The sequence below is a fragment of the Parasteatoda tepidariorum genome, chromosome 3 (assembly GCF_043381705.1).
Source record: "Parasteatoda tepidariorum isolate YZ-2023 chromosome 3, CAS_Ptep_4.0, whole genome shotgun sequence".
In the NCBI taxonomy this organism is placed as follows: domain Eukaryota; kingdom Metazoa; phylum Arthropoda; class Arachnida; order Araneae; family Theridiidae; genus Parasteatoda; species Parasteatoda tepidariorum.
In genome coordinates this window covers 82,294,480-82,317,059 of record NC_092206.1, presented here as the reverse complement: position 1 = coordinate 82,317,059, position 22,580 = coordinate 82,294,480, and the positions used below count along the sequence as shown (strand labels likewise).

The window sequence follows — 22,580 nt, the reverse complement described above, 5'->3', positions numbered from 1 at the left end:
TTTTAAATTTCCACAATGCTCTCCTTAAAAACCATGTTTAATGCCGTTTAGAGTTTCAAATTCTTCTAACTTAAAAGATTTTAGTCTGCTTGAAAATCAAGACGGAAACTAACGTACTTCCTTTCCCTATGACTATCCACACGCTAATAGTGAATGCATGCAATGTTGCGAAAGGTAGAGAGTTTTTGCTCTGCGCCAACTGTAGCTTATTTCAATTGTCAAGTATCGCCATTAGCTTAATTTTAGTTTTCATATCATTATTAGTAATCAGTGGACCCAGGCACTTAAACTGCGTAATGAAGCATTCAAAAGTAGGTATGACTTCTTATCTTAACCAGTTACACACTATGTTCTTTATTGCCAAGCCTAAATCCTTGGCAGCATTCTTAATATAATTACACTTATTTTTAAATAAAAGCTTAAAATACTATATAAGTTTTTTTTAAAAAAAGCAAAATTTCAAGATTAATTGCAGTGAACGATTTTTAGTTTCGAAACAACTAAACAACTGAAACTAATTTAACTAAAAGAACTTTAAAAACTGGTTTAAGAAAACACTCTACAGTTATAAGTTGTTTTCATCATAAATATACAGTTCCCAACTACTGTTATTTGCAGAAGATAATTTTTAGTAATTTATTAAATCACAACCTTATAAATGTATAGATAATTTTTTTATTATGTCTCCAGCAATTAAGGATTTAACCAATTGACGTACACATATCTGTAAAATCGCTTGTTGATGATTATTCTATGTTGATGGCAAATATGGCAAGTTTTATGTGAACATTAATGCTCCATCCAAGCAATGAATACTTTTTATCAGTCAACTTAATAAAACGTTAAAGTAAATATTTTCTTTTCTTAAAAAAAAAACAAAAAAACATTTAAACTATAAAAAATCAGAAATAAAATTACAAACAGTGAGCAGTTTGAAAACTCACATGTACATCCACCTTTTATATTTTGTGTGTTGCTATGATTATGTATTAAAATTTTGGATTCTATACCATGTGGAAATGCATGGTGTTGACTGCCGAAAAAAAAACGAAAAAAAAAAAGATAAAAAAAGTAGCTTAAGTCACTGAACAGTTTAAAAATATTTCTCACATGTATTTCATAAATATTGAAATTAAAATAAAGTAACATAATAAAAAACATTTTAATAAATACAAAACTTTATATACATTTAAAAAATTTAATACATAGATCAGTGTTTTTTCTTTTTAAATTGTTTTTTGTGTTTTCTGAATTTATTTTCAGTTTTAGCAGCATTTTCATTTTCTACTTTATTCTTGATACTGCAAAGAAATAAATGAATTAAATCTTTCAGTTATAAAATAAATATCAGAAAATAAAATATGAAACATGAAAAGAGATTAACTGATATGTAAATATAGACTGAAATTTTGCATCATATTTAGCAATTAAAAATTTTAATGTAAAAAAATATAGAGGGCTTATCATGTAATCACTATATTTCCACGGCAGTAATACAACCATACACCAGGAAGTAATAATATTTCGATCTCAAAAAGAAAAAAAGATTAAAACATTTCTAGATTATGTATTGAAAATGTAAAAGAGTGAAGATTTTTGTTATTAGATAGAATAAAATGATCTGATTAAATGTAGCAGGTGGGGATTATTTATCTTGCATAAATGAAGATTTTCTTAATTACCCAAAATCTTTTTGAAATCTAAAACTAATTTGCAGACATGTTAGAGAATTGGGGATTTTCAAACATTCTAACCAATTTTTTTTAAATTTTCTGAACTTGTTTAAATATTAATAATAATAAAGGAGAGAAGAAAGGGGAAAAAAATCTTTTTCAAAAATTTTGTTATAGGCTATATTGGGATTTATTACAATTTTGAAAATGTTATAAATATCTATGAAAAATATATTAATATGACAGTGAGAAATTGAAGTTAAATTAACATATTTTTTGATGCATACTTTTTTTTACAAATTCAAAGTTAGTTACATGCATGAAGATTAAATCTTGGTAATAAGTTAATAATTTTTGACTACCTTGGGGGATCACATACAAATTTAAATTTAATAAGATTGAGCTATAAATTGTTTCAATAAATTCTAAAACTGAGTATAAGTATAATCTCTTGGCAAGGATAACGCTTTCCAGTACAATGCAGATTCTGCAGTTGTTTAGGTGTTTTAGTAAGTTTTATTTCTTAATTGTTTCATTTTTGTTCAAGTGCTAAAGATGATATTCACATCAACTTACAAGAGGTTAGTGTGAAATTTCTTTTCAATTTTACTCTTAGATTTCTGAAAATGTAATTATTCTTATCATTTAAATCTCCAATTTTATAATATACAAAGATGCAGCCATTACACGAAGAAAAAAATCTTAAAAAAATTAGCTTGCAAGAGATTAAACACATTTTACCAAAATCATAATTATTCTAACTGATAGGACTAAATAAACAAAAAGGTAGGTAAGTAAAAACCATTGTACATGAACTAACAAAAAATATTGTCATTCATATCAAAGTTAATAGAGAGGTAGTTCAAGGGAACTTTTTCTCTCATAGATGACTGATTGGAATTGTTGTACAGTTTACAGTTTTTATTTTTGGATGATTTTTAATGGAAGAAAAGTGTTTTAAAACTTTTATAAAATCAATTCCTAATTTTTTTACATGCCATATTCTTAGTGTTTGGAATAAAATATCAGAATACATTACTTTAATATAATATTAGCATTGTAAATTTTTAATTTAAACTATGAAGAAAAAAATTATTAATCACTCCTAAAAGAGATAGAATTTAGGTTATAAAAAGGTGTTCTATACAAAATGTTAACAAAAAGCTTGGTTACGCATTTGTTGGGTTCAGTCATCGATTATTGTAAAATCATACCAGAGAATGTTTTTTATAATATAAGAACATAATTCTTGATAAAAATAAACTGACAGTAAAAATATTTCACACTAGACTCCATATTCAAATTCCATAACAATGAGAATGTCAATTCAACACAGCATATAGAAAACAGCAATTAATAAATGGAAAAAAATAATAAATAACAAGTGTACCTCTTTATGCTAACAAGCGTTTTTCTTCCAGTAAAAAGTGCCTTTTGCCATTCATCTTCAGATCCTTTAATTGCATATTGAGAAACATCCAAAGCAAGTAGTTTTTCCTGTTGCTTCTGAACTTGAATAGCAGCTTCTTCCTGTAAAAATAATAAAATGATTGATTTTTGAATCAAAATGTAATAAATACACAAAAAAACTATACTCTCAAATGCTGCCTTACAAGCTCTTCATCCAAATCCATTTTTAAAGGCTTCATTTCAACATCAGTAGAGATTAACGTACTTTCAACACTTTTTTCAATAATTCCCGAAATGTAACTGCTGACTTTCTTTAGTGTTCGATTTAAAAGACCAACAACTTGAATATTCTGTAGTTCTAAATCTTTTGAAATAGCATCTAACGATTTGTTTTGTAACCCATATGACAGCAATATAGCCTAAATGGACAAAATAAAAATTAATAACGGAAAGGTTAAAATATAACGATATCATCAGTAATTAAACAATAATCTGATCAAATATATATCTATAAACAATTTCACATTAACAGTGTCTCATTAATTTGATATAGACTTCCTGTTCTATACACAGAAAATAAAACATGGATAACTTCATGGTAAACCTGTCATATTCAGTATGTAAAATTTTTTCCTTATTATCTTATTTTCATTAGCATTTGTGTTTTCTGAGAGAAAAAATGCAGACATTTTACCATTTAGTTCTAAAATATCCTATGTCCTACATTCTTCCTAATAACTACACATTTTTAAAAATTATCTATAAAATCATGGGTGCTATCCAGAAATTAGAAAACGAGATATTTTTTTAATACAATGTTACATAAAGGGAGTACCACTTAATAAACTGAATTGATAAAGATATGCTAATCATATAGTAAAAAAAGAAGGAAAAAACTAATTAGAACAATAACTAATTAGAACTATCAAAATTTTATTTATTTAACTTTTTGTATTAAATTTTTAACAAGTGCCGAGTTGTACATTGGCTTAGTAAATGCCTGTAAGTTTATTCAAAGACATTACACATAAGATAAGCATGCCAAGTTAAATCCTGCACAATGCACTTTTGAAATAGGCCCCACACAATTTAGTGAGCCAAAAAATACAACATATTTGAAATGTGTAACATGTTAAAATAAAGTCAGAGGCAGGGTTACTGCTTTGTTAATGTGTGAGAAATGGCATGATTGTCTCAACTGATGCACATTGCACATAAACCACTTTACTTGTCAGTCAATCTCGTACCCATCGATCTGACACTGGATGGGACATCAAGCTGCCATTTGGGATCAAACCATCGTTTTTTACAATGATGTCAACTGGGTCTCAAGGATGGGATGGCTCAGTGCCTTTACCACTACACCATCCCGACTTAGGGACTATGCAATAGAGTTTATATAAACAGGCAAAAGCATTTACCTTTACAATAAATTGAGACATATCAATTTTATTGATATCCTTTAAGATGTCAACATGTATATATGGGATAGATGCTGAATATTAACATTTGCTGTTATAAACAAAAAATAATGGTATTTAACAAATATTTCGGATATATTCCCCAAAATGATTACTTAAATGTTGACATTTTAGTACCTTATAATAACAAGATCAAAAATTAATTGAAATTGTGACATAAAACAAAAAGTACCAATCAAGAATTTATTTTTTTATCCCCTTAAAAATACTTTCAATGTACTTTTGTCATTGTTTTTTACTATTATCAAAATAACCTTAGAAAAAATTGCTTAAGCTCATAAGAGTTAAAAGTTAAACATGTTAGACAGACATTTCATTTGAAGTGCTTTTACTTTTGTTTCGCTGTAGAAGAAAATTGTTTACAAGAAATAAAATTTATTATTCTTTTATCCGCTCCTTTAAACTTAAAAAATAGTATTTAAATATGATACAACTTTCTATTTTTATGGGAAACAAAACAATAGTTTTTATTCAATAAGTTTTGTTTTCCTCATTTCACACAATTTAGAAAAGCAAGCAAAAAGAAGACTGTGCAAAGGTAGCGTTGTTGATATACGATCAAGCTGGGAGCTTGGCATACATTCGGAGTTCACTTAGAGGCAAACAGGTTCCCTCTATGGGGATAACAGGGTGCATAGCCAAATCTCTTAACAAAAAATAAGCACCTTTTAAGGACTTAAAAAATATTTTTAAGCACTATATACATTAACAAAATGCATAATAATTTTCAAAGACTTTTTGATCATGATAAAATAACTAGTTTCTGACAAAAAACTCTTTTCTTGATTATATTAGTCTCCATAAAAAGATCAGGAGATTTTTCAGTTCGATTTCAGAGGGAGGAAAATGAAGCCTGGAATTGAGAATACCTTGCAAAATGCAGCAGAGTTGCGCATGAGAATGCAAGATTCTTCCGAATCCAGCTCAGTAGACGCACATGCAGACTCCCAAGTATTTCATCAAATGTGTAATATGATTGGTGCCATCATATGTTACGGGCCAACGATACGCCAAAATGGATTGTGGTTCAATGAAATGTGAAAACGTTGAATAGAACATTGCGAAAACCACGCTTTTAAATTTGCATATTACGCAGCGAATATCAACATGGTAAAGAAAAAAAAATCTTTTCCAAAAAGAGAAAATTAAGCACTTTTTAAAAACACCCCATGAAAAAAGCACTTTTAAGGGCTTTTAAAAAATGAAAATCGAAAATAAGCTCTTTTTAAAATCACTACGCACTATGGATAATGGAGTATAATCTAAAGTAGAATCAGAGTATAATCTAAAAACTGTTAAAAAAGCACTGAGTATCAATTCTTTGACTTGATCCATACTGGATCATTAATAAAAGAGAAGGGCTTACCAGAACGGTGGTCATCTTTGATGGATTTTCTACATTTTTAAATTTTCATATCAACCAAATACTGCTGCATTTGTAGTACATATTTCATTGCGAAATAAAATTGAATGCATGTTTTTTTATAGTTTTTTCTTTTTAGAAAATCACCGGAATGAAAAACCATGTCCAAATTAAATATCCGTTTAATTTTAGGCGATAAAATTAAATACCTTATATTTATAAAAGTCATAAAAATAATTTATAAAACTTCACAGACGATATTCATAACTGATGAATTTTAAATGAAGTATTCCAGGAATATTTAGATCACGGTAATATACATCAAATTTAAAAACTGATTTTTAATGGAGTATAAAAGAATATTTTTGGTTCAAGAAGTAACAGAACATGTGTATGGGTATTAAGTTTGCACAATAGTATCAAAGCAATGATAATGTAGCATAATGATGATATTATAATACTGTATTGTAGAATTAAGATAATGCATGCTTAATTGTTGAAATAATTAAGCATGTAAATTGTAAAATTGCATTGCATGTAACAGGAAACTTCTTCAGTTAATAATAAATATTTTAATATTTATAAATGTTTTTACTTCTTGGGCAACTGGAAGGTGTACATTTTTCAAGACATTCTTAAAATATAGTTTGGCAATGGTAGGAATGATGTGAATGACTGTATTCAATTCTTGAAGCCTTAAACAATATTTTTCAAGTGACTTCATATGATAGGGCTTTAAATATAAATCCAATTCCTCTTTAGAAATATCTAGAAAATAAAATAAAACAAGTTTATACAAATATTGAAATAAATTATTAAAATAAATTATTAAAACAGTTGTAAAAAAGTTAAAACAATTGATTATAAATATGAAATTTTTGTATTCTGTAAATCTAAAGATTATAGAACACAAAATTAAAATAACTGCAGATACTCGATTATCATAGGAAAATTACACCATATAAGAATGTCATATTTGCAGAATAACTTGCAAAGCATTAAGTAAAGCATTCCAGGTGGACTATGGCTCTACAATTTCAGGACTAATGACATGATTGTGGGATTGTGCTCAGCATTGAACACAGCCTGTGTTTACATCCCAGACAAGAAGGTACCCATCGATATGAAGTTGGGTGAGTTTTAAATTACCAATGGGACATCTAATATATAGCTTAGTTTAAAAATAAAATCTAGTAGTTTTTTTTTCAAAGTTAGAGGATAAATGATGGCAAAGCTTTATTTTCACAAAAATATTATTAGAGTTGTTTGAATTTTTAAAACTGAACTGTTTTTAAAGTCTGCATACATGACATTCCCAAATAGTGAAATCGCTCCATAGCATATAGAACATGCAGATCTCTATTTTAAGGAAGACATTTGTTCGAGAAAGTAATTTTTTAAACTTTACATATCTGATTTATTCACAATCAGGAATCTGTCTAGGTTTTTTTGAGAGGTACCTATTTTGTGAAAATTTAGAAATAATTGGTGAAAAATTTAAACTTATATTAAATAATCAACAGAAAAATATGGATTTATCGCTTCTTTTAAGAAAAAGTATTCTGTGAAACTACCATATTTCCCAAAGTTGAATTTGTGAAACTACCGTTTTTCCTAAAGATGAATCTGTGAAGGTACCGATAAACGGTAGTAAATTCGGCCTGGACAGACCCCTGACAATAAAAGGTTAAAAACATAAGAGTAGAATATGACTAACAATGTGCACCACTTTCAGAAAACAATTCTTAAGAAAAATGCACTCGGAAGTTTTGCAAGGTATAGCATTTAATTTTTGAGTAGAAATTATTTAAATAACTCACAAAATGTAAAATAATGAAAGCGTTATTTTGAATATTCAGAATCGTATTTTCCACATCTAATAGACTTAGAACAAGAGAAAAAAAAATACCCCCCATTTTTAACCCAAAATAGTAAATATAGCAAGATTTCTTAAATAAAACTTCTTTTTTATAGACAAAATATTTTATGACACATATATTCTGATAAGTGGTCATAAGGATAACATACCTTTTGTGTTTATAATTCTCGGGCAAGAATTGAATATGCTAAGAGCAAAAGATGCTGGAAACTTCTTATAATGTGATTTGAGAATTGCAAAATAATGATTGATGAAACTCATTATATTTTTTTCTACAAAACTAGATGACTCTTCATTGATTGGTTTAAACATGGCAATAGGTACTACATCAGAATCCTGAAAAATAAAAACTGGTAATAAACAAAAAGGTAATCATCCCAAAATGATAGTTTAATGCAGTATTTATCAGCTGGAAGAGTAACTAAGCAGCTAATAAAAACATTACAAATTCAATACAGTCAAGTGCAAAAATAAATTTAAAAGCAAAAAAAACAAAGAGTATTTTAGGTTCATGGGCATTTATTTAAACTACTTAAAGGTTTGGTTTTTTAAAATGGCTAAGGCTATAAAATGGCTTAAATGGCTATTGAAATTTTACTTTCTTGAAAACAAACAATCATAATGCATGACAAACTGAAATGAAATGCTAAAAAACAATCAATAGATATAGAAAATAATGATGGTAATTAGAATGCTAGGAAAAACCTTTTCTTACTTTGTTAGCAGCCATGTATAAAGGTACAAATTCCGCTTTCTTCCAAAAACTAGAGAAAAAATATTTCGACATAAATATATTATAAAGTTTAGAAAAAAATAAAGTTGCAAAAATTTATATAAATATATATTTTTTAAAATTCTATTTTAATTGACATTATTTTAAAGATTTTTTTCTTTTAAAAATAAAATTTGATTATAAAAACAAAGAGACAGAAAAACAACCTGAAAACATCTGATGACAAATTGAAGAAAACACACATGAAGTCTATATTATCTAATTTTAAATCTGATAGTTGAAGTAACAGAGGGGATTCGAATTTAGAACCACCATCTTGATTTTCAACCGTTTGTTGATTATTAGTAGACAATTTCACATTTTCTCCAAGCGATATAACTTTTCCTTCATACAGCTCTTTCAATAGTTGCACAGCTCGCAAGCCATATCCCATCTAAGGCAGAAATTAAAAACACTTCAAAATAAAAATCAAGTCAATTACATCAAATATTAAAAAGGAAAGAATATAAATTATAAGTAAGAAATTGTTTGACAATCAGTTAATTCAAAATCCTTTATAAAATGAAAACAATCGAGGGTATTGGAATTTTGGTAGCCACAGTTTCTAAAAAATCAAAACTGGAGTCAAATATTTTAGTACGATATTAAGCAAATCTACAATCCATAACAAGCTGGCTCTTAGAGAATTTTATTTGTACATTCCTGATAATAAAATACTAATAATAAAGAAGTGAACACTTATTTAAATCAAACTATAATTTCATTTCAAGTTTGATATCTCTGAAAGAACATTTTATCAATCTAAAAGTTGATTTTCCATACATTGCACAAACATGAGTATTTTTTTATTTAATTTTTGTGGCAGGCAACATTATAGCAAGAAGTTAAAAGAAAATGAAATAATTAAGCTATAGATAAGAGTGGTAACTTTGATTCATTTTATGGAAATTTTTATCTTTGTACACATGAAAAAATCGTGCAACTGATAAGTTACACTTTATCTAACTGCAAAATTTTTACATCAGTTTTTTTTAGCAATGCTTACAGATAAATACTTTATAAGTTTGTAAAAACTCTACTAGCAGCAAAATGCAAAAAACCATCTAGATGCCCACATAGAAATCACAGTGCTTTACAAACCATTCAAACATATTTTCCTTGTATCAAAAAAGTATTCCTCCTCTCAAAATTGGTCACATTAAATTGGTCATGTATATTATCACATTAATATGCCTGTCATATAAAAGGGCTTAAAGTGACAACTTTCAACTATGAAACTGTTTTCTTTGTTTACAAAAAAGAAATATTATAAATAAAAAAAGTTGAATCATTTCTATTTATTACAATAATTGAATCAAAATTTATGAGGAAATACTTACTTTTTTATACTGAGGATGTGTTGCCAAGTTAATAATATGAAGACCACGTAATCTCGAAACATCTGTCTTCACATTCCATTTATTGAAGCAACTAGGCATGGGTTGAATTAGATTTGATCCACATTTCACAATGTCAGAGGGAAGGTTAAACTCAATATGGACCTGATAAAACAATTAATCAAAATTTAATTTTCAAGTAAAAATAACATTTAAAAATTATATTACTAAACATTTAAGTTGCCACATTTTTTGCATGGCTAGAATATTTGGTAACAGCCAAGATAGTTTCATAAAAACGTTAAAATTGTACATAATGTTAAATTTAGCAATATACAGAATTTGATATTTATTACAGGTTATCACACTTTTCTTAAAACTAAAATGCCTGGTTAAAACTAAAATGAGTTCTTATGTTAAACTTGTATCTGATGACGTCAAATTTAGTAATATAAATTTTTACTGATCGAGTTCAAAATATAGCTGATTGTTGATGCTTAATTCTAACAATTTGGACTTAAAAATCTCTATTTCACTTTTGATATTACCTCAAGTTTAGATGTTTAAAGACATTTTTGGAACAGTAATTTTACACATTTGGAGTAAAGAATTAAGTTTTTTCCCCTTCAAATGTGCAATAAATTTATTAGCAAAGCAAGCTAAGTTAAAATTAAGAAATGTTTTATATGCAAATGAAAAATTTATTTATTTTTAAATTTATTTTTCTGGTGTAAATATTTCTCAAAAATGCCTACTTTGTTTTAAGTGACATTTCAAGGAATTCATGTAAACTAACTTTTAAACTTTGACAGCAAGAAAGAAAGATTATGCTCTGCCTTCTGCCTGTATTTTTTTTCCCCCTAAGTTGCCAATTGGTGAAATCTATAAATCACTCACAATCATTTAAATGAGCCACTCCCCACTGAAAATACTAAAAAAAAACTGTCACTTAGTATCTCTATTTCTTGTCCAAAAGCTTTAAATGGACAAAATCTATAAATCCCAAACACTTATTTAACCTGTTTGTGATATATTGCTTTAATTTGCTGAGGATCTTAATGATTTTAAGTAAATAACCTTAAACATTTATAACTAAATTATGTGAAAAGTTTATATATTAATGAAAGGAATTAAGGATTATATTTTGTCTTTATTTCTTATCAGATTCTAATTGGCAAAATCTGCAAATCCTCTACACGAATTTAAAGTCATATCAATTTATGTCACAGTTTGAGGTTTAATTTATTGCAAAAATATAAATTTGTTAAGAAATGGTAGTCGCTAAAGGTACTTGAAGCCCTTAACACTGGAAAAATGTAGAGAGGGTTACTTAGCACCATCCTCTATTAAGGTCTACAAAACTTAAGATTTTGCAAATAAATTATTGTTGTACAATTAAATATCACTAAAACAAGTTTCTTCAAGACACCTTAACTTTTTTTTTAAAATGTCACAACCTTCATTCATCAAGCTTTTTAACATACTATAAATTTATAGCAGTAGTAAATAATAATTAACATGTTATTGTAGTTGGATTTATTTTCTTACAATAATAGCACACAACACTTCAAGAGGAATTTTGGTAGTACACCTTTGCAAAGGAGGTAAGAGAACAAATATTTGGTAATCAGGTGAATCAGCTATTCTAAGAAGTTCTTCTACATTCAATGTATTACTAGACTGATTCAGTATTGATACAAGAGATTTTAAAAATTTCTCAGTAAAAGGATTGCCACTGAACAAAACATCACGAGAGACACAATATCTAACATATTATTAAAGAAAATATAAATTTCAAAAGAAAATAAGTGATAATTGTTTTTTCTTTTTTTTTTTTTAAATTAAAGTTGATCTAACATTTAAAATAAAATTCTTAGAATTAGAAATGGGAAAGGCTTAGAATCCCAATATATTAGGTAAATTTTTTCGGAACATATCACAACTTCTCTGAATCTTAAATTGTTTTGATCCATATATATGTATGAATAAAAAAAATTAATATTTATTTTGATTCATATATATANTGTTTACCTTACCATCATTTCACAAATAATCATTAGTGTATTACCTCATTGCTTTTTTCTTATTTTTAAGATTATTTCCAAATATTATTATTATTTTTTTTTAGTTGGGTTTAACACTAAAAAAACGGCTTTTTGTAGCTATTCAGAAAACCGGAAAAATCAGTTATCCGGAATAGCGATGGTTCTCGATCGTTCCGGATAATCGGTTCTCTACTGTATATATATATATGTAAAATGAAGTTCAACTATTGTTGGTTACAAAAAGAGTTTGAGTTACCAGCACTTTTGTTTAAGTTGATTACAAGTAAAGTTTCCCATGTTTTTATAACTTGTCACATAAAATTTTATTGCATATTTTTTTGTTTAACCTCATACGAAATAAGATTTTTTTTATAAAGGATGAGGTTTTGGATGTCAGTAAGAGGTTTTGGACAGGAATTGTAGTTCAAATATAAATTGACCTGCCTAAAATTTATAAATTTAAAAATAGATAGACTAATAACTCCAAATATAATCATTGTGTACTTTTTGCACATAAAAACTACACCTTTTTTACTGATATTCATTTTTACATGTTTCCTTTTCAATAAGATCCCAAATTAAAAATTTTAGCATTGTTCACATAAAACTCAACAGCATTATTTAATTTAGGACAGTTTAAGACAGCAAGGATAAAAACAAATATTACCAACTCAATTAAATGCTTGCTATGTTGCTATTAAAAAAAACCTTCTTTTTTAGCCGAATTTCTTGATGATCCTTGATATTCATCAACACATATCTAATGATCAAAAATTTTTTTTTCTTAATGAATGAATTTTTAAAAAGGCTTTTCCTTACAACTCTATTAAGAAATAAATTATCATGATTGAAAAGAAATTTCCTGAATTATTTTTCCCTAAAAGAGCTGACAGGGAAAATATGTGTATAAATAAGCATATTTGAGGAAAAAATAAGAAAGAACTTGATAATCTAACAAATCCAAAAGAAACTGATATTTATGAGGAATACAATGAACAATACTGTTTCATTATGTGGTGTCAGGGGAGAATCAGAAATATTAAATGAAGCAAGAGCATCGGTTTTATTTTCTATTTCTGCTATCAGAAAAAAAAAATAGAAAAACTTTAACAGAGACTAAAATCAAATAATTATGCAAAGATTTTAACATTACACAGTAAATGCAATGATTTCGACATAATGAAACAAATTCATGTTACACCACTTTCAAAATATCAATAAACTTATTATTTTGACCGAATTGTTAAACAATATTTAATTATAATATTGGATTTTCAATAATCCGAAATTCTTAGTGTCTTTCGTTAAATTTCTAATATTGAAGTTTGATTGTAATCATTTAGTCATTAACTATGTTATTTCGTAATAAGTTTGTATTTTTGATGAAACTTATACAAAATCTAACTACAGAAAAATAAGAAAGATGAAGATGTTTACCATTGTGTCCAACCAAAATGTATCACAAAATACAACCCAAAATATATTACAAAACACTCTCATCTGTATTTAAAAATACCTTGAAGTCTTAAAATATGCTTTTTTTAAACTCATAAGTATTAGTTACATAATTTTCATTTATTTCATAGGGACTCAGATGAAAATATCAGTAAGGATACAGTTCACACAGTTTTGTCTCTGGGCAACCAAGAGACAGTTGAGATGGTACGGTTGACTCCATCCTGCACATTTAAGAAAAAAAAAGTTAAATGTATAGACTTTTTAATAACTGAAATAAAATTTTAAGCAATATAACTAATCTAAATAAAAATTTCAGGGCACCATTAAAATTTAAAAATGACATTTCTTAGCACTATACTTTAAAAGCAGAATTTTTAATTAAAAACTTTTTACCACAAAATTAATAATATTGATGCAAATTTTAAAAACAAATACCAATGTTACTCATCCAACAGTCAATAAAATTATTCTTACATAGAAAAAAACAGATATAGGGCTGCCACTCAATTTTTGAAATAGAATTCACTTAATTTTTTAGGAAAATGTCAACTAAATTCCAAACCACATTTTTCATTATACAAAGTAATTCATTAGAAATACATAATTTTGTTTTATTAAGAAACAAAACTTTTTGATAGAACATATACTAAATTAAAAAACAAATATTTACAAACTAATGCAAAAAATAAATTAGATCATCAAGGTAAATTGCAGGTTAGAATAGATTAGATTTCAATAGTATTTTTTGCAAAAATACAATTGAAATCAAATTTATCTCTATGACAGTGATTCCGCTTATGCATAATAACTTATCAAATTTGTCTAAAACCATAGGACAACATAAGGAAATTTATACTGAGAAATATAGTCAGATAGACATAGCATTATACTGTGGAATAACATTGGTTTGAATAGGGTTTTTTTTAAAGGAAACTAAACTCATTTCGAATCAAAAGTATACTATCAGAAATCGTAAATAAATAATAATGATAAAAATACCACGATAATATAATAATGTTAGGCTGACTTCAGTCAGAGTTCTAAAAGCAAAAATAAATGTGAGATAGGTTTTATTACTTAAAAAAAAAAGAGATGTTACATTATTTAGGAAGAAGAAACACTGCTTCTAAATTATTAATAGACTTTATTTTCTTTTTAAATAATGTAGTTGGATTGATTAACGGCTGTTATCTTATTAATATTGGAAAACAGTGCTTGAATTTGAGTTTACAAAGACAGCTTATACTATGGGTTATGGGTTGTCAAACTTTTTTGATCAGCGACCCCTTTATAATTTTTCGAAATCTCCATCGACCTCCATAAAAGTAATAGTACATTGTGTAACAATAGTTTTATGAAAAATATATTAATGTTGAAATTTAAATACCGTAATATTTATTAAATAATAAGTAATTATAAATAAGTAGAATAATAATAAGTAAAGTAACCAGAGCTTATTCTAGGAAGGGTAAACAGGGCGCAGCACCCTGCCGCCCTTTTAGTCAAAAGAATTCACCCCGCTGCCCCCCCCTGAAGTAAATTAGTGCCCTGATATAATAGACTCCATAACCTTTTTGCCCTTTCTTTCCTCAACCCTTCTTTGTTTTTTCCCCAAACTCTACTATGGATTTCATAAGCTTTTGTTACTTTTAACTCTTTTTATTTAGTTTGTCATTGCTGTCAATACATAGGAATACATTTATATGAGAAAGGAAAAATAGCCATCACACCCCTTGTTGCACTTGTCATTGAAAGTTTACAGTTACTTCCACTAACATTAAATCATAATTATTAATCATTTTAATTATTAAATCATAACTACAGAAACTTAAAAACATACATTTATTATTTTATTAATATATGCATGCATTTTAAATAAATTACTAAGCTACTAAATAAATTACTATCCATTAACTCAATATATATGTTAATTTGTTAATAAAAAATAGTAATTAATATGATTGCTTTGCTACTTTTAGTAAAGTAAAGAAAAAAAATTCTTTTACAAATTGACAATGTTTTTTAATAGAACGTGTAAAGCCCATAGAAAGAAATTATTGCCCTTTTAGAATAATAATGCCCTTTTTTTTAAACTTTTGCACCCTGCCCTTTTTTCTGCCTAGAATGAGCTCTGAAGTAACTATAGATTTATTGCTTCTTAATCAATGAGATGGGTGTGCATGTTTTTTTGTTGTTTCAAGGCTGGCTATATTGGGTTCAAAATTGAACAATTTTAATCCTAAATCCCTCGAAACTCCACATTTAATTTATTTCTGTACATAGTTAAGATTAAATTTACGTGACTGAAACCGGCTTCAACCATATAGGAACTTGGAAATGCTAGCATAATGGCTGAGGTATTTCGTATAGCGGGTGCATATTTTTGCATTACAATGACACTGCAAATATACAACACTGTTCACACACAGTTTGCAAAGATAGCTGAAACTGCGTATGATATTTGTGTTTGTAACGTCAATGCTCGTCACATGTGACATTTGGATAAGCGTACATATGCATATGACTTATAAACCAGAAGTGCAGAGTTCATGCCACTGAGCGCTGGTACGAAAATACTTGTTTCAACCGCATAAATATATGCTCATTAATTTATGTTCTATAAAGAAAGTAATATTAAGTCAATTATAAAAAAATTAACAAATTTTACATACTCAATTAGGTATGTGTGATTTGCGTATTAAGACCTGTTTTTTCTTCGACCCTCAATCGACACTTCTGATTCGGATCGACCCCCCGCTTTCGTTAAATAGACCCCTGGGTGTCTACATAGACCACATTAGGACCCTCTGGCTTATACAAAGTTTTTGATTTTTATTCTTTGATAAATTATTACTGAATAAACTGTACTTATATATACATATATAGTACAGTCGGACCTCTATTTAACGAAGTCGCTAAATCCTGAAAAAAAGTTCGTTATATGGAAAATTCGTTAAATAGAAAATCATCTTTTGAAATACTTACACAACGTAGAATAGGTTTTAAATTCATGGATACTAGAAATAATTAAAATTGCAATTGATGCACCTTTATCTTGTAATTTTTTTCTTTAATAGTCAGGCACTTTCGCTTCGACATTTTGCAGCCGTAAGAAAAGCAACAAGCAGCACTCTGATCAGCAATCTTAAAACAGGAGCTCTACTGAGTGAACAACGAGAAAGTTGAAAGTTTTTCTAGAGAGGAAGTGAACAGTGGGGGTGGAGATAATAGGACATGTCAATAAGGGACCAGAGACCACACACTTTGATGACCCATTCCTTTTATCTTCTCTGCTCATTTCCTATTCAAGGAATTTGACCCTTTCCCCCCTTTTCCAGTGGGATTGCATTTCCTGTATGAAATGCAAACAAAAAGGGAAAGGAATTTTACTGCTATCTCTAAAAGTTAAGGGGATGCGAAAATCAGTTCAAGGTCATTTCCCCCATAAAATACGTTAACGAGTTAATAATTTTCTCAAATATTTTGGGAAATGGGGAAAGTAGATCTAAAAAAAAATTTCGTTAAATAGAAAATTGACTTCGCTATTTAGAAGTTATTTAACGAAGAAATTTCCAAAATGTTCTTGGTTCCACGAAAAAATTCGCAAAATAGAGAAATTCGTAAAATGGAAGTTCGTTAAATAGAAGTCCGACTGTATATTCAAATCACGAAATATTGATTTATTATATCTATAAAAGTAATGATACTTTTATAAGGGACCAGCATTAAGTAAAAAAAGAAAAGGCTCAGAAATTTGGAAGTCTCGAATCTTAAAGAAAACTCATATTTTTCTAAGTTGAGCGGAACCACTGCTATAACATAGTAACTCAAACAATCAAAGTACATGATAAATAAACATAGTAAAATATAAAATTTTCTTAGGAATTATTAAGTATATTAATAGATCTTTATAAATAATGCTTTTTTTTCATTTAGTACACTATTAGGATTCTAGTAAAAGTGTACATGTGAGCAAATGTTACTACTAATCTATTGTATATTTTTACATAAATGCACATGCAGACAGAGTGCAAATAATTAATAATAAATCAATAAACTAAAAGAATAAATATAATAAAAGGAATAAAGCAACATAAAAATCTACCTGATGACACCGCTGAATCTTCTTTTAGAAATTGAGTTGATTGTATATTTTCTATCTTTTTTTTAAAAACGCCACGCTTTTAGAAAAACATGTGCTTGCAAGTCTGTGTTTGCGCATCTTATGGCGTGTTGCCACAATTGATTAATTGATGGATTGTGTTTACATTTATTTTGTAAACAACCACTTGAAAAGAGGAGATTTGTGCTTAAAAAATGAAATTAGACGAAAATGTTTTCGAATTTTAAGATATTTAAAAATAAAACGTAAAAACGTAGAACGTAACATTAAAAACGTAGTTTTCTTTGCTATGTTTATTATTTGTTTTTAAATAAAATTATATCATTTTGATATAAGAGTATGTATATTAAGAGTATTCTCTTATAAAAGTTTAGCTGCAATATTTATACAATTTTCTTGCTTTCTGTTGTAAGGAAAAGAAAATTCGGATTTTAATTAAAATAATAGTTATGTTATGTAAAGTCTAATCATCCTATGCATATTTCCTAACATCTGTACTNATATTAAGAGTATTCTCTTATAAAAGTTTAGCTGCAATATTTATATAATTTTCTTGCTTTCTGTTGTAAGGAAAAGATAATTCGGATTTTAATTAAAATAATAGTTATGCCATGTAAAGTCTAATCATCCTATTCATATTTCCTAACATTTGTACTTAATTATTAAGCATTATAATTGTAACATAGAAAATAATTCTGCAGTAAAGTTAAAATTGATGTTTAAGTGTTTATATATTATGTTTATTCGACATCGTCATTGAAAGGGTTTCTACTTATAACATTTTATAAATGAATTTGTAAGGTGCAGTTTTAATAACAGTTAATAAAACTATGGCTAATAAGAGTTAGCTGTTAAAAAAAAATTATCGATAAAATTTTTATGTGGTTATCAATTATTGTTTATTTATTTGGAAATAATGAAAAATAATAATATATTTGTGAATTTAAGCACATTATGATAAACAATAATATTGAAATGATAAAAATTTATTTCTAATAACTTTGAAAATGAAAAAAATTCATGTTACATAAAATTTATTTTCAAATAGTTCAATACTCACTTTAATGAGGATAGATTAGATTTTTGATTACAGTTTATTTACTGCTGAGTATTAATAGTTAGTCAAATGTGTTGATTACAGATTATTTACTGCTGAGTATTAATAGTTATGTCAAATGTGTTGATTACAGATTATTTACTGCTGAGTATTAATAGTTACGTCAAATGTGTGGCAAGTATTAAAATGTTGTTTTTATTAACTTGCCACTGCTTTATTCGAAAAACAATTCTGAAACAATCAAATAATAAATTTATAAAAATATATATTTGAAGCATATAAGAGTAAAATTCTTTATATTTTGACTTAGAAATTATCAATCAAAAAGATCCTTTAAAATTTGAATTACATTTATATAATAAGTAGAAGGAAATATTAGCAAAGGATAAATTTATAATGTGTCATTCCTTGTCAGATCAATCACTTTTGGAAATTTTAATTGAATTTTAATGAAATTTGGTGGAACATGCATACATGATAAAAGTATAGCAATTCAATCAATTTTTAGATTTTTAAGTTGAAAATTGTCCGAGTTATAGACACTTGAAAAAATAAAATGTTCATAGAAAAAAACCACAAACTTGCATACATATAAATGGCTGTAACTTTTTTTTTAATTGTATCAGGAAAGAAAAAAATTTGAAACATCATTTCAAAGCTAAGAAATAGACCTTTCATTTGATTCCTTATGACCTTCTGAGGCTAGATCATCTTTCAAAGCAACCTGATTTGGCCTTTGACCTGAAATATGTGGTCTCAAAAATATACGAATTTTTTTTCTACACATTTCAAATTTGTAGCATAGAAATAGAAATTTAAAATATATATATATATATAGATTATTGCAAACTAAAATTTTTATTAATTGAAACCGGTCTGCTGTGCAACTTTTTTTTCCTTTAAGATACTTAATATAATATACATGGAAAACTGAGTAAAAAGCTTAAAATTCTTAAACCAATATATATATCAATGATCATTCATACCAAAAGTAATAATTTATCCCATCCTTTTGGCTCCTAAAATGTATCCAAAATTAACAGTTTTATTTCTATCAATTATATTTTTCTTATTAAAAAAATGGTTTACCTTTAGATATGCAAAAAATATGTAAATTAGTTACAAGATATGAATAACATTTATATCATAGAAAATATTTTATCAAACTTGAAAGAAAAATTATGATTATTAACTCTGTAACAATATGTTATGAACAGAATTAGTAATTATTTAAACATATAAACACTATAAAATTTTATGAAATAGTTAGGAATGAGGTAGTGCCCTTTTTGTGTTTACATTTTTATCTCATTAGGCGATATGAAATAATCTTGACCTGTTGTTGTTTCTACATCAACCTTTTAAATGATCTATGTTTTATTTACTTTCAATGTTAAAGGCTTCTATGGGTACGAGTATGACAGTGAAGGTTCATGAGGCTGTAGAAAACTTAGCTTCTTCGTAGTTTATATTTACATCTAAAATACATCGTATCCACCATTGGCTGTCCTGCAAAATAACAACATACCCTCGAATATCTTCTAAGAGCAGTTCTAAAGAATTTAACAACACTGAATTGATCTTGCTTTCAGATAAATTTGAATACATTTTTGTTTTAATTGATGTGCGGCTTTCGTGTTCGTTTTAATTAATTTTTTGTGTACCAGGGATTGTGTTGCTTTTCAAAAAAATGTCTCTGTTTCTCACAATCTTAATATGATTTTATAGTACACAAAATTTGTTTATTGATGACAATATTAAAAAGTAAATTATTTACTCTAATTTTTATTTCATTAAAGTTTTTTTTTTCCCTAAATTTTTGGAGGATTGTTTTGTGTTGAATGAACATCTAATTTGAATTGGTCTAAATGTCGCATAGAAAGCACAACTTTTTTTTCTCAAAAAGTTATGTACAAATGCTGAAACATGAAGGAAAAAATGTTTACGGTACAACTGTATTGTTTTTATGTTAAATGGGAATTTATTTTTTTATTTCTTTATGCTTTATCTAGAAACATAAAGAGACAAAAGAACATCTTTAGGGAGTGTGGACCTCATTTCAAATCAGATTAAATAAATGGAATTAAATTGTTTATTCTTTATTATTTGAAATAACAGTATTTGTTTATGCTTACTGCTACTTTAAGCCTAAAATAAAGTATTAATGTTTTGTTTTGTAATCAAATGGAGAAGTGTATTGTTTCTTCTTAGTCTAAATCAACTACAGTTTAATGGTAATAAAAAGTACATTAAATTCTTAATTTATTAACCATTTGTATCAATGTTAATGTACTCAAGTGTCTCAAAGTTTGGTATGAAATAAAACCTAATATAAAAAAGGAGCTGTTTTTGTACATTGTCATAAAAAAAGCTACAAGTAAAGTTTTATTTCATACTATAGCAGGTTACACAAATTTTTAATTATTTTATCATGACTAAAATATATTTAAACAAATTCCATACAGAAAATGAGATTTGTTAAATATTTAGTTAGTTAGTTATTTATGAATGAAAAAAAAATATAATTTTTATTTTATTTACATGTATAGAATTGGCATTTTATGTATAATCTGCACTAAGGCTCTTTCTCATACTGTTTAGCTTTTCTTTGATGCCTCCTGCCCTCTTGTTTGTACTTATAAAGAAGTAATTCTTTTTTTAAAAAAAAAAAATATATATTTTCTGAGTTTTGGAATTTTAACTTTTTATTTTATTTATTTTTCTTTTCTTAAATGACCCCTTGACTATCCTTGGGCTGCAATCCGCAAACACTAAGCCTATACTTATCCCTGTGATTCATACATAGAATGTAAAGGCATTACCCCATTAATTTAACATTACTTTTCATTTTTATTATTGATTTTTAATTGCTTATTAGTAAAATCTCTGAACTCTAATGCACCGTTGAAAAAGATTTTCCTTAGAGCATGATGGTGAGTTTTCATTGCTTATTACTAAGGCCCAGATTTTAATGACATTTGCATTTTTTGTCCTTTAGAGCATCTTTTTTAAATTTTGCATTTTAAAGGATTTTTTAAATTTTTCTTATTTTTATTACATGAAATGCAAGATTTGTCTTGATTCAGAAGATGCTGCATCAAATAAGACAGCGCAAAACGTGTTGGCCTCTGATAAAATTGAAGGAAACTTATCATTTATCAAGTCTAACTTTGCTATTGTGTCCTCGATAATTACAAGCTTGGAGAAACAAAAATTGGAACTTTGCGATGCAATAAATTATATTGACATAGTGAGTCAAGTGTTGCAAAAATCAAAGGGGAAAGATAGCACAAAGTGTAGCAGTTAAATTGAACAAAGTTTTAGAGAAGATCACTGGCTTCCAAACAATGAAGAAAATCTCTAGGATATTAACAGGTGAAGCAACATCTTTTCAAATAGAAGAAGAATTGTCAGTAAGTGAGACCGTCTTTTTCAAGTACGCACCAATAACATCAGTACACAATGAAAGAAGCTTCTCCAGGTATAAAAGTTTACTTTCAGACAAGAGACGCTCGTTTACATTTCAAAATATCAAAAATCATTTAATAATCCAATGTAATTCTGATATTTAGTAATATTATGAGATGGAAATTGTTATATTCATTAAAGTTTCTATACAAAATGAAAATGTTTTGGAGTCAATACATTTTCCTTTTTTTGTTATTTTAGGATATAAAACATATTTTTCAAATTTTAATGAACATATAACAAGTATTGCATTATATTTTTTGAAATGACTCATAATAATTTTAAAGAGTAAAACATTGTTTTAGTTCAATATTATTACTTTATTTAAGCCATATCATAAGGCATTTTTAGCGCAATTTTCGCATTTTTTTTCACTTTTTAAGGGCATTAGTTGAGATTTTTTAGGTCATCAAAATCCGGGCTCTACTTATTACTAATGAAAATAGTGAGTTAACAGAGAATCACAATTCATGATTTACGATTAAAATCATAGATCTAATAAATAATAGCATTT

General features: G+C 27.0%; 1 protein-coding gene and 1 long non-coding RNA gene across 4 annotated transcripts; one reads left to right on the top strand and one right to left on the bottom strand.

The window, feature by feature from the left end:
* Positions 1 to 1,143: 1,143 nt before the first annotated feature.
* Positions 1,144 to 17,669, bottom strand: LOC139425169 (RNA cytidine acetyltransferase-like). Of its 3 annotated transcripts, none has more exons than XM_071178902.1 (11): positions 17,524 to 17,669; positions 13,577 to 13,639; positions 11,464 to 11,680; positions 9,919 to 10,080; positions 8,746 to 8,972; positions 8,522 to 8,570; positions 7,956 to 8,142; positions 6,523 to 6,695; positions 3,287 to 3,502; positions 3,064 to 3,203; positions 1,144 to 1,301 (listed from the first exon to the last, which is right to left on the bottom strand). In XM_071178902.1, exons 2-11 carry the CDS (start codon positions 13,636 to 13,638, stop codon positions 1,211 to 1,213), a joined length of 1,524 nt encoding a protein of 507 aa, XP_071035003.1. In that variant the 5' UTR covers position 13,639; positions 17,524 to 17,669; the 3' UTR covers positions 1,144 to 1,210. The 3 variants fall into 3 exon arrangements, with proteins under 3 accessions (XP_071035003.1, XP_071035004.1, XP_071035005.1); XM_071178903.1 differs by lacking the exon at positions 17,524 to 17,669 and adding an exon at positions 16,404 to 16,675; XM_071178904.1 differs by lacking the exon at positions 11,464 to 11,680 and having other exon boundaries at positions 13,398 to 13,639; positions 17,524 to 17,556.
* Positions 17,670 to 17,695: 26 nt separating this feature from the next.
* LOC139425170 (uncharacterized) lies at positions 17,696 to 22,226 on the top strand. The gene is made up of 2 exons (XR_011636449.1): positions 17,696 to 17,878; positions 21,669 to 22,226. It is a non-coding gene; the product is annotated as an uncharacterized lncRNA (long non-coding RNA).
* The last annotated feature ends 354 nt before the right edge of the window (positions 22,227 to 22,580 follow it).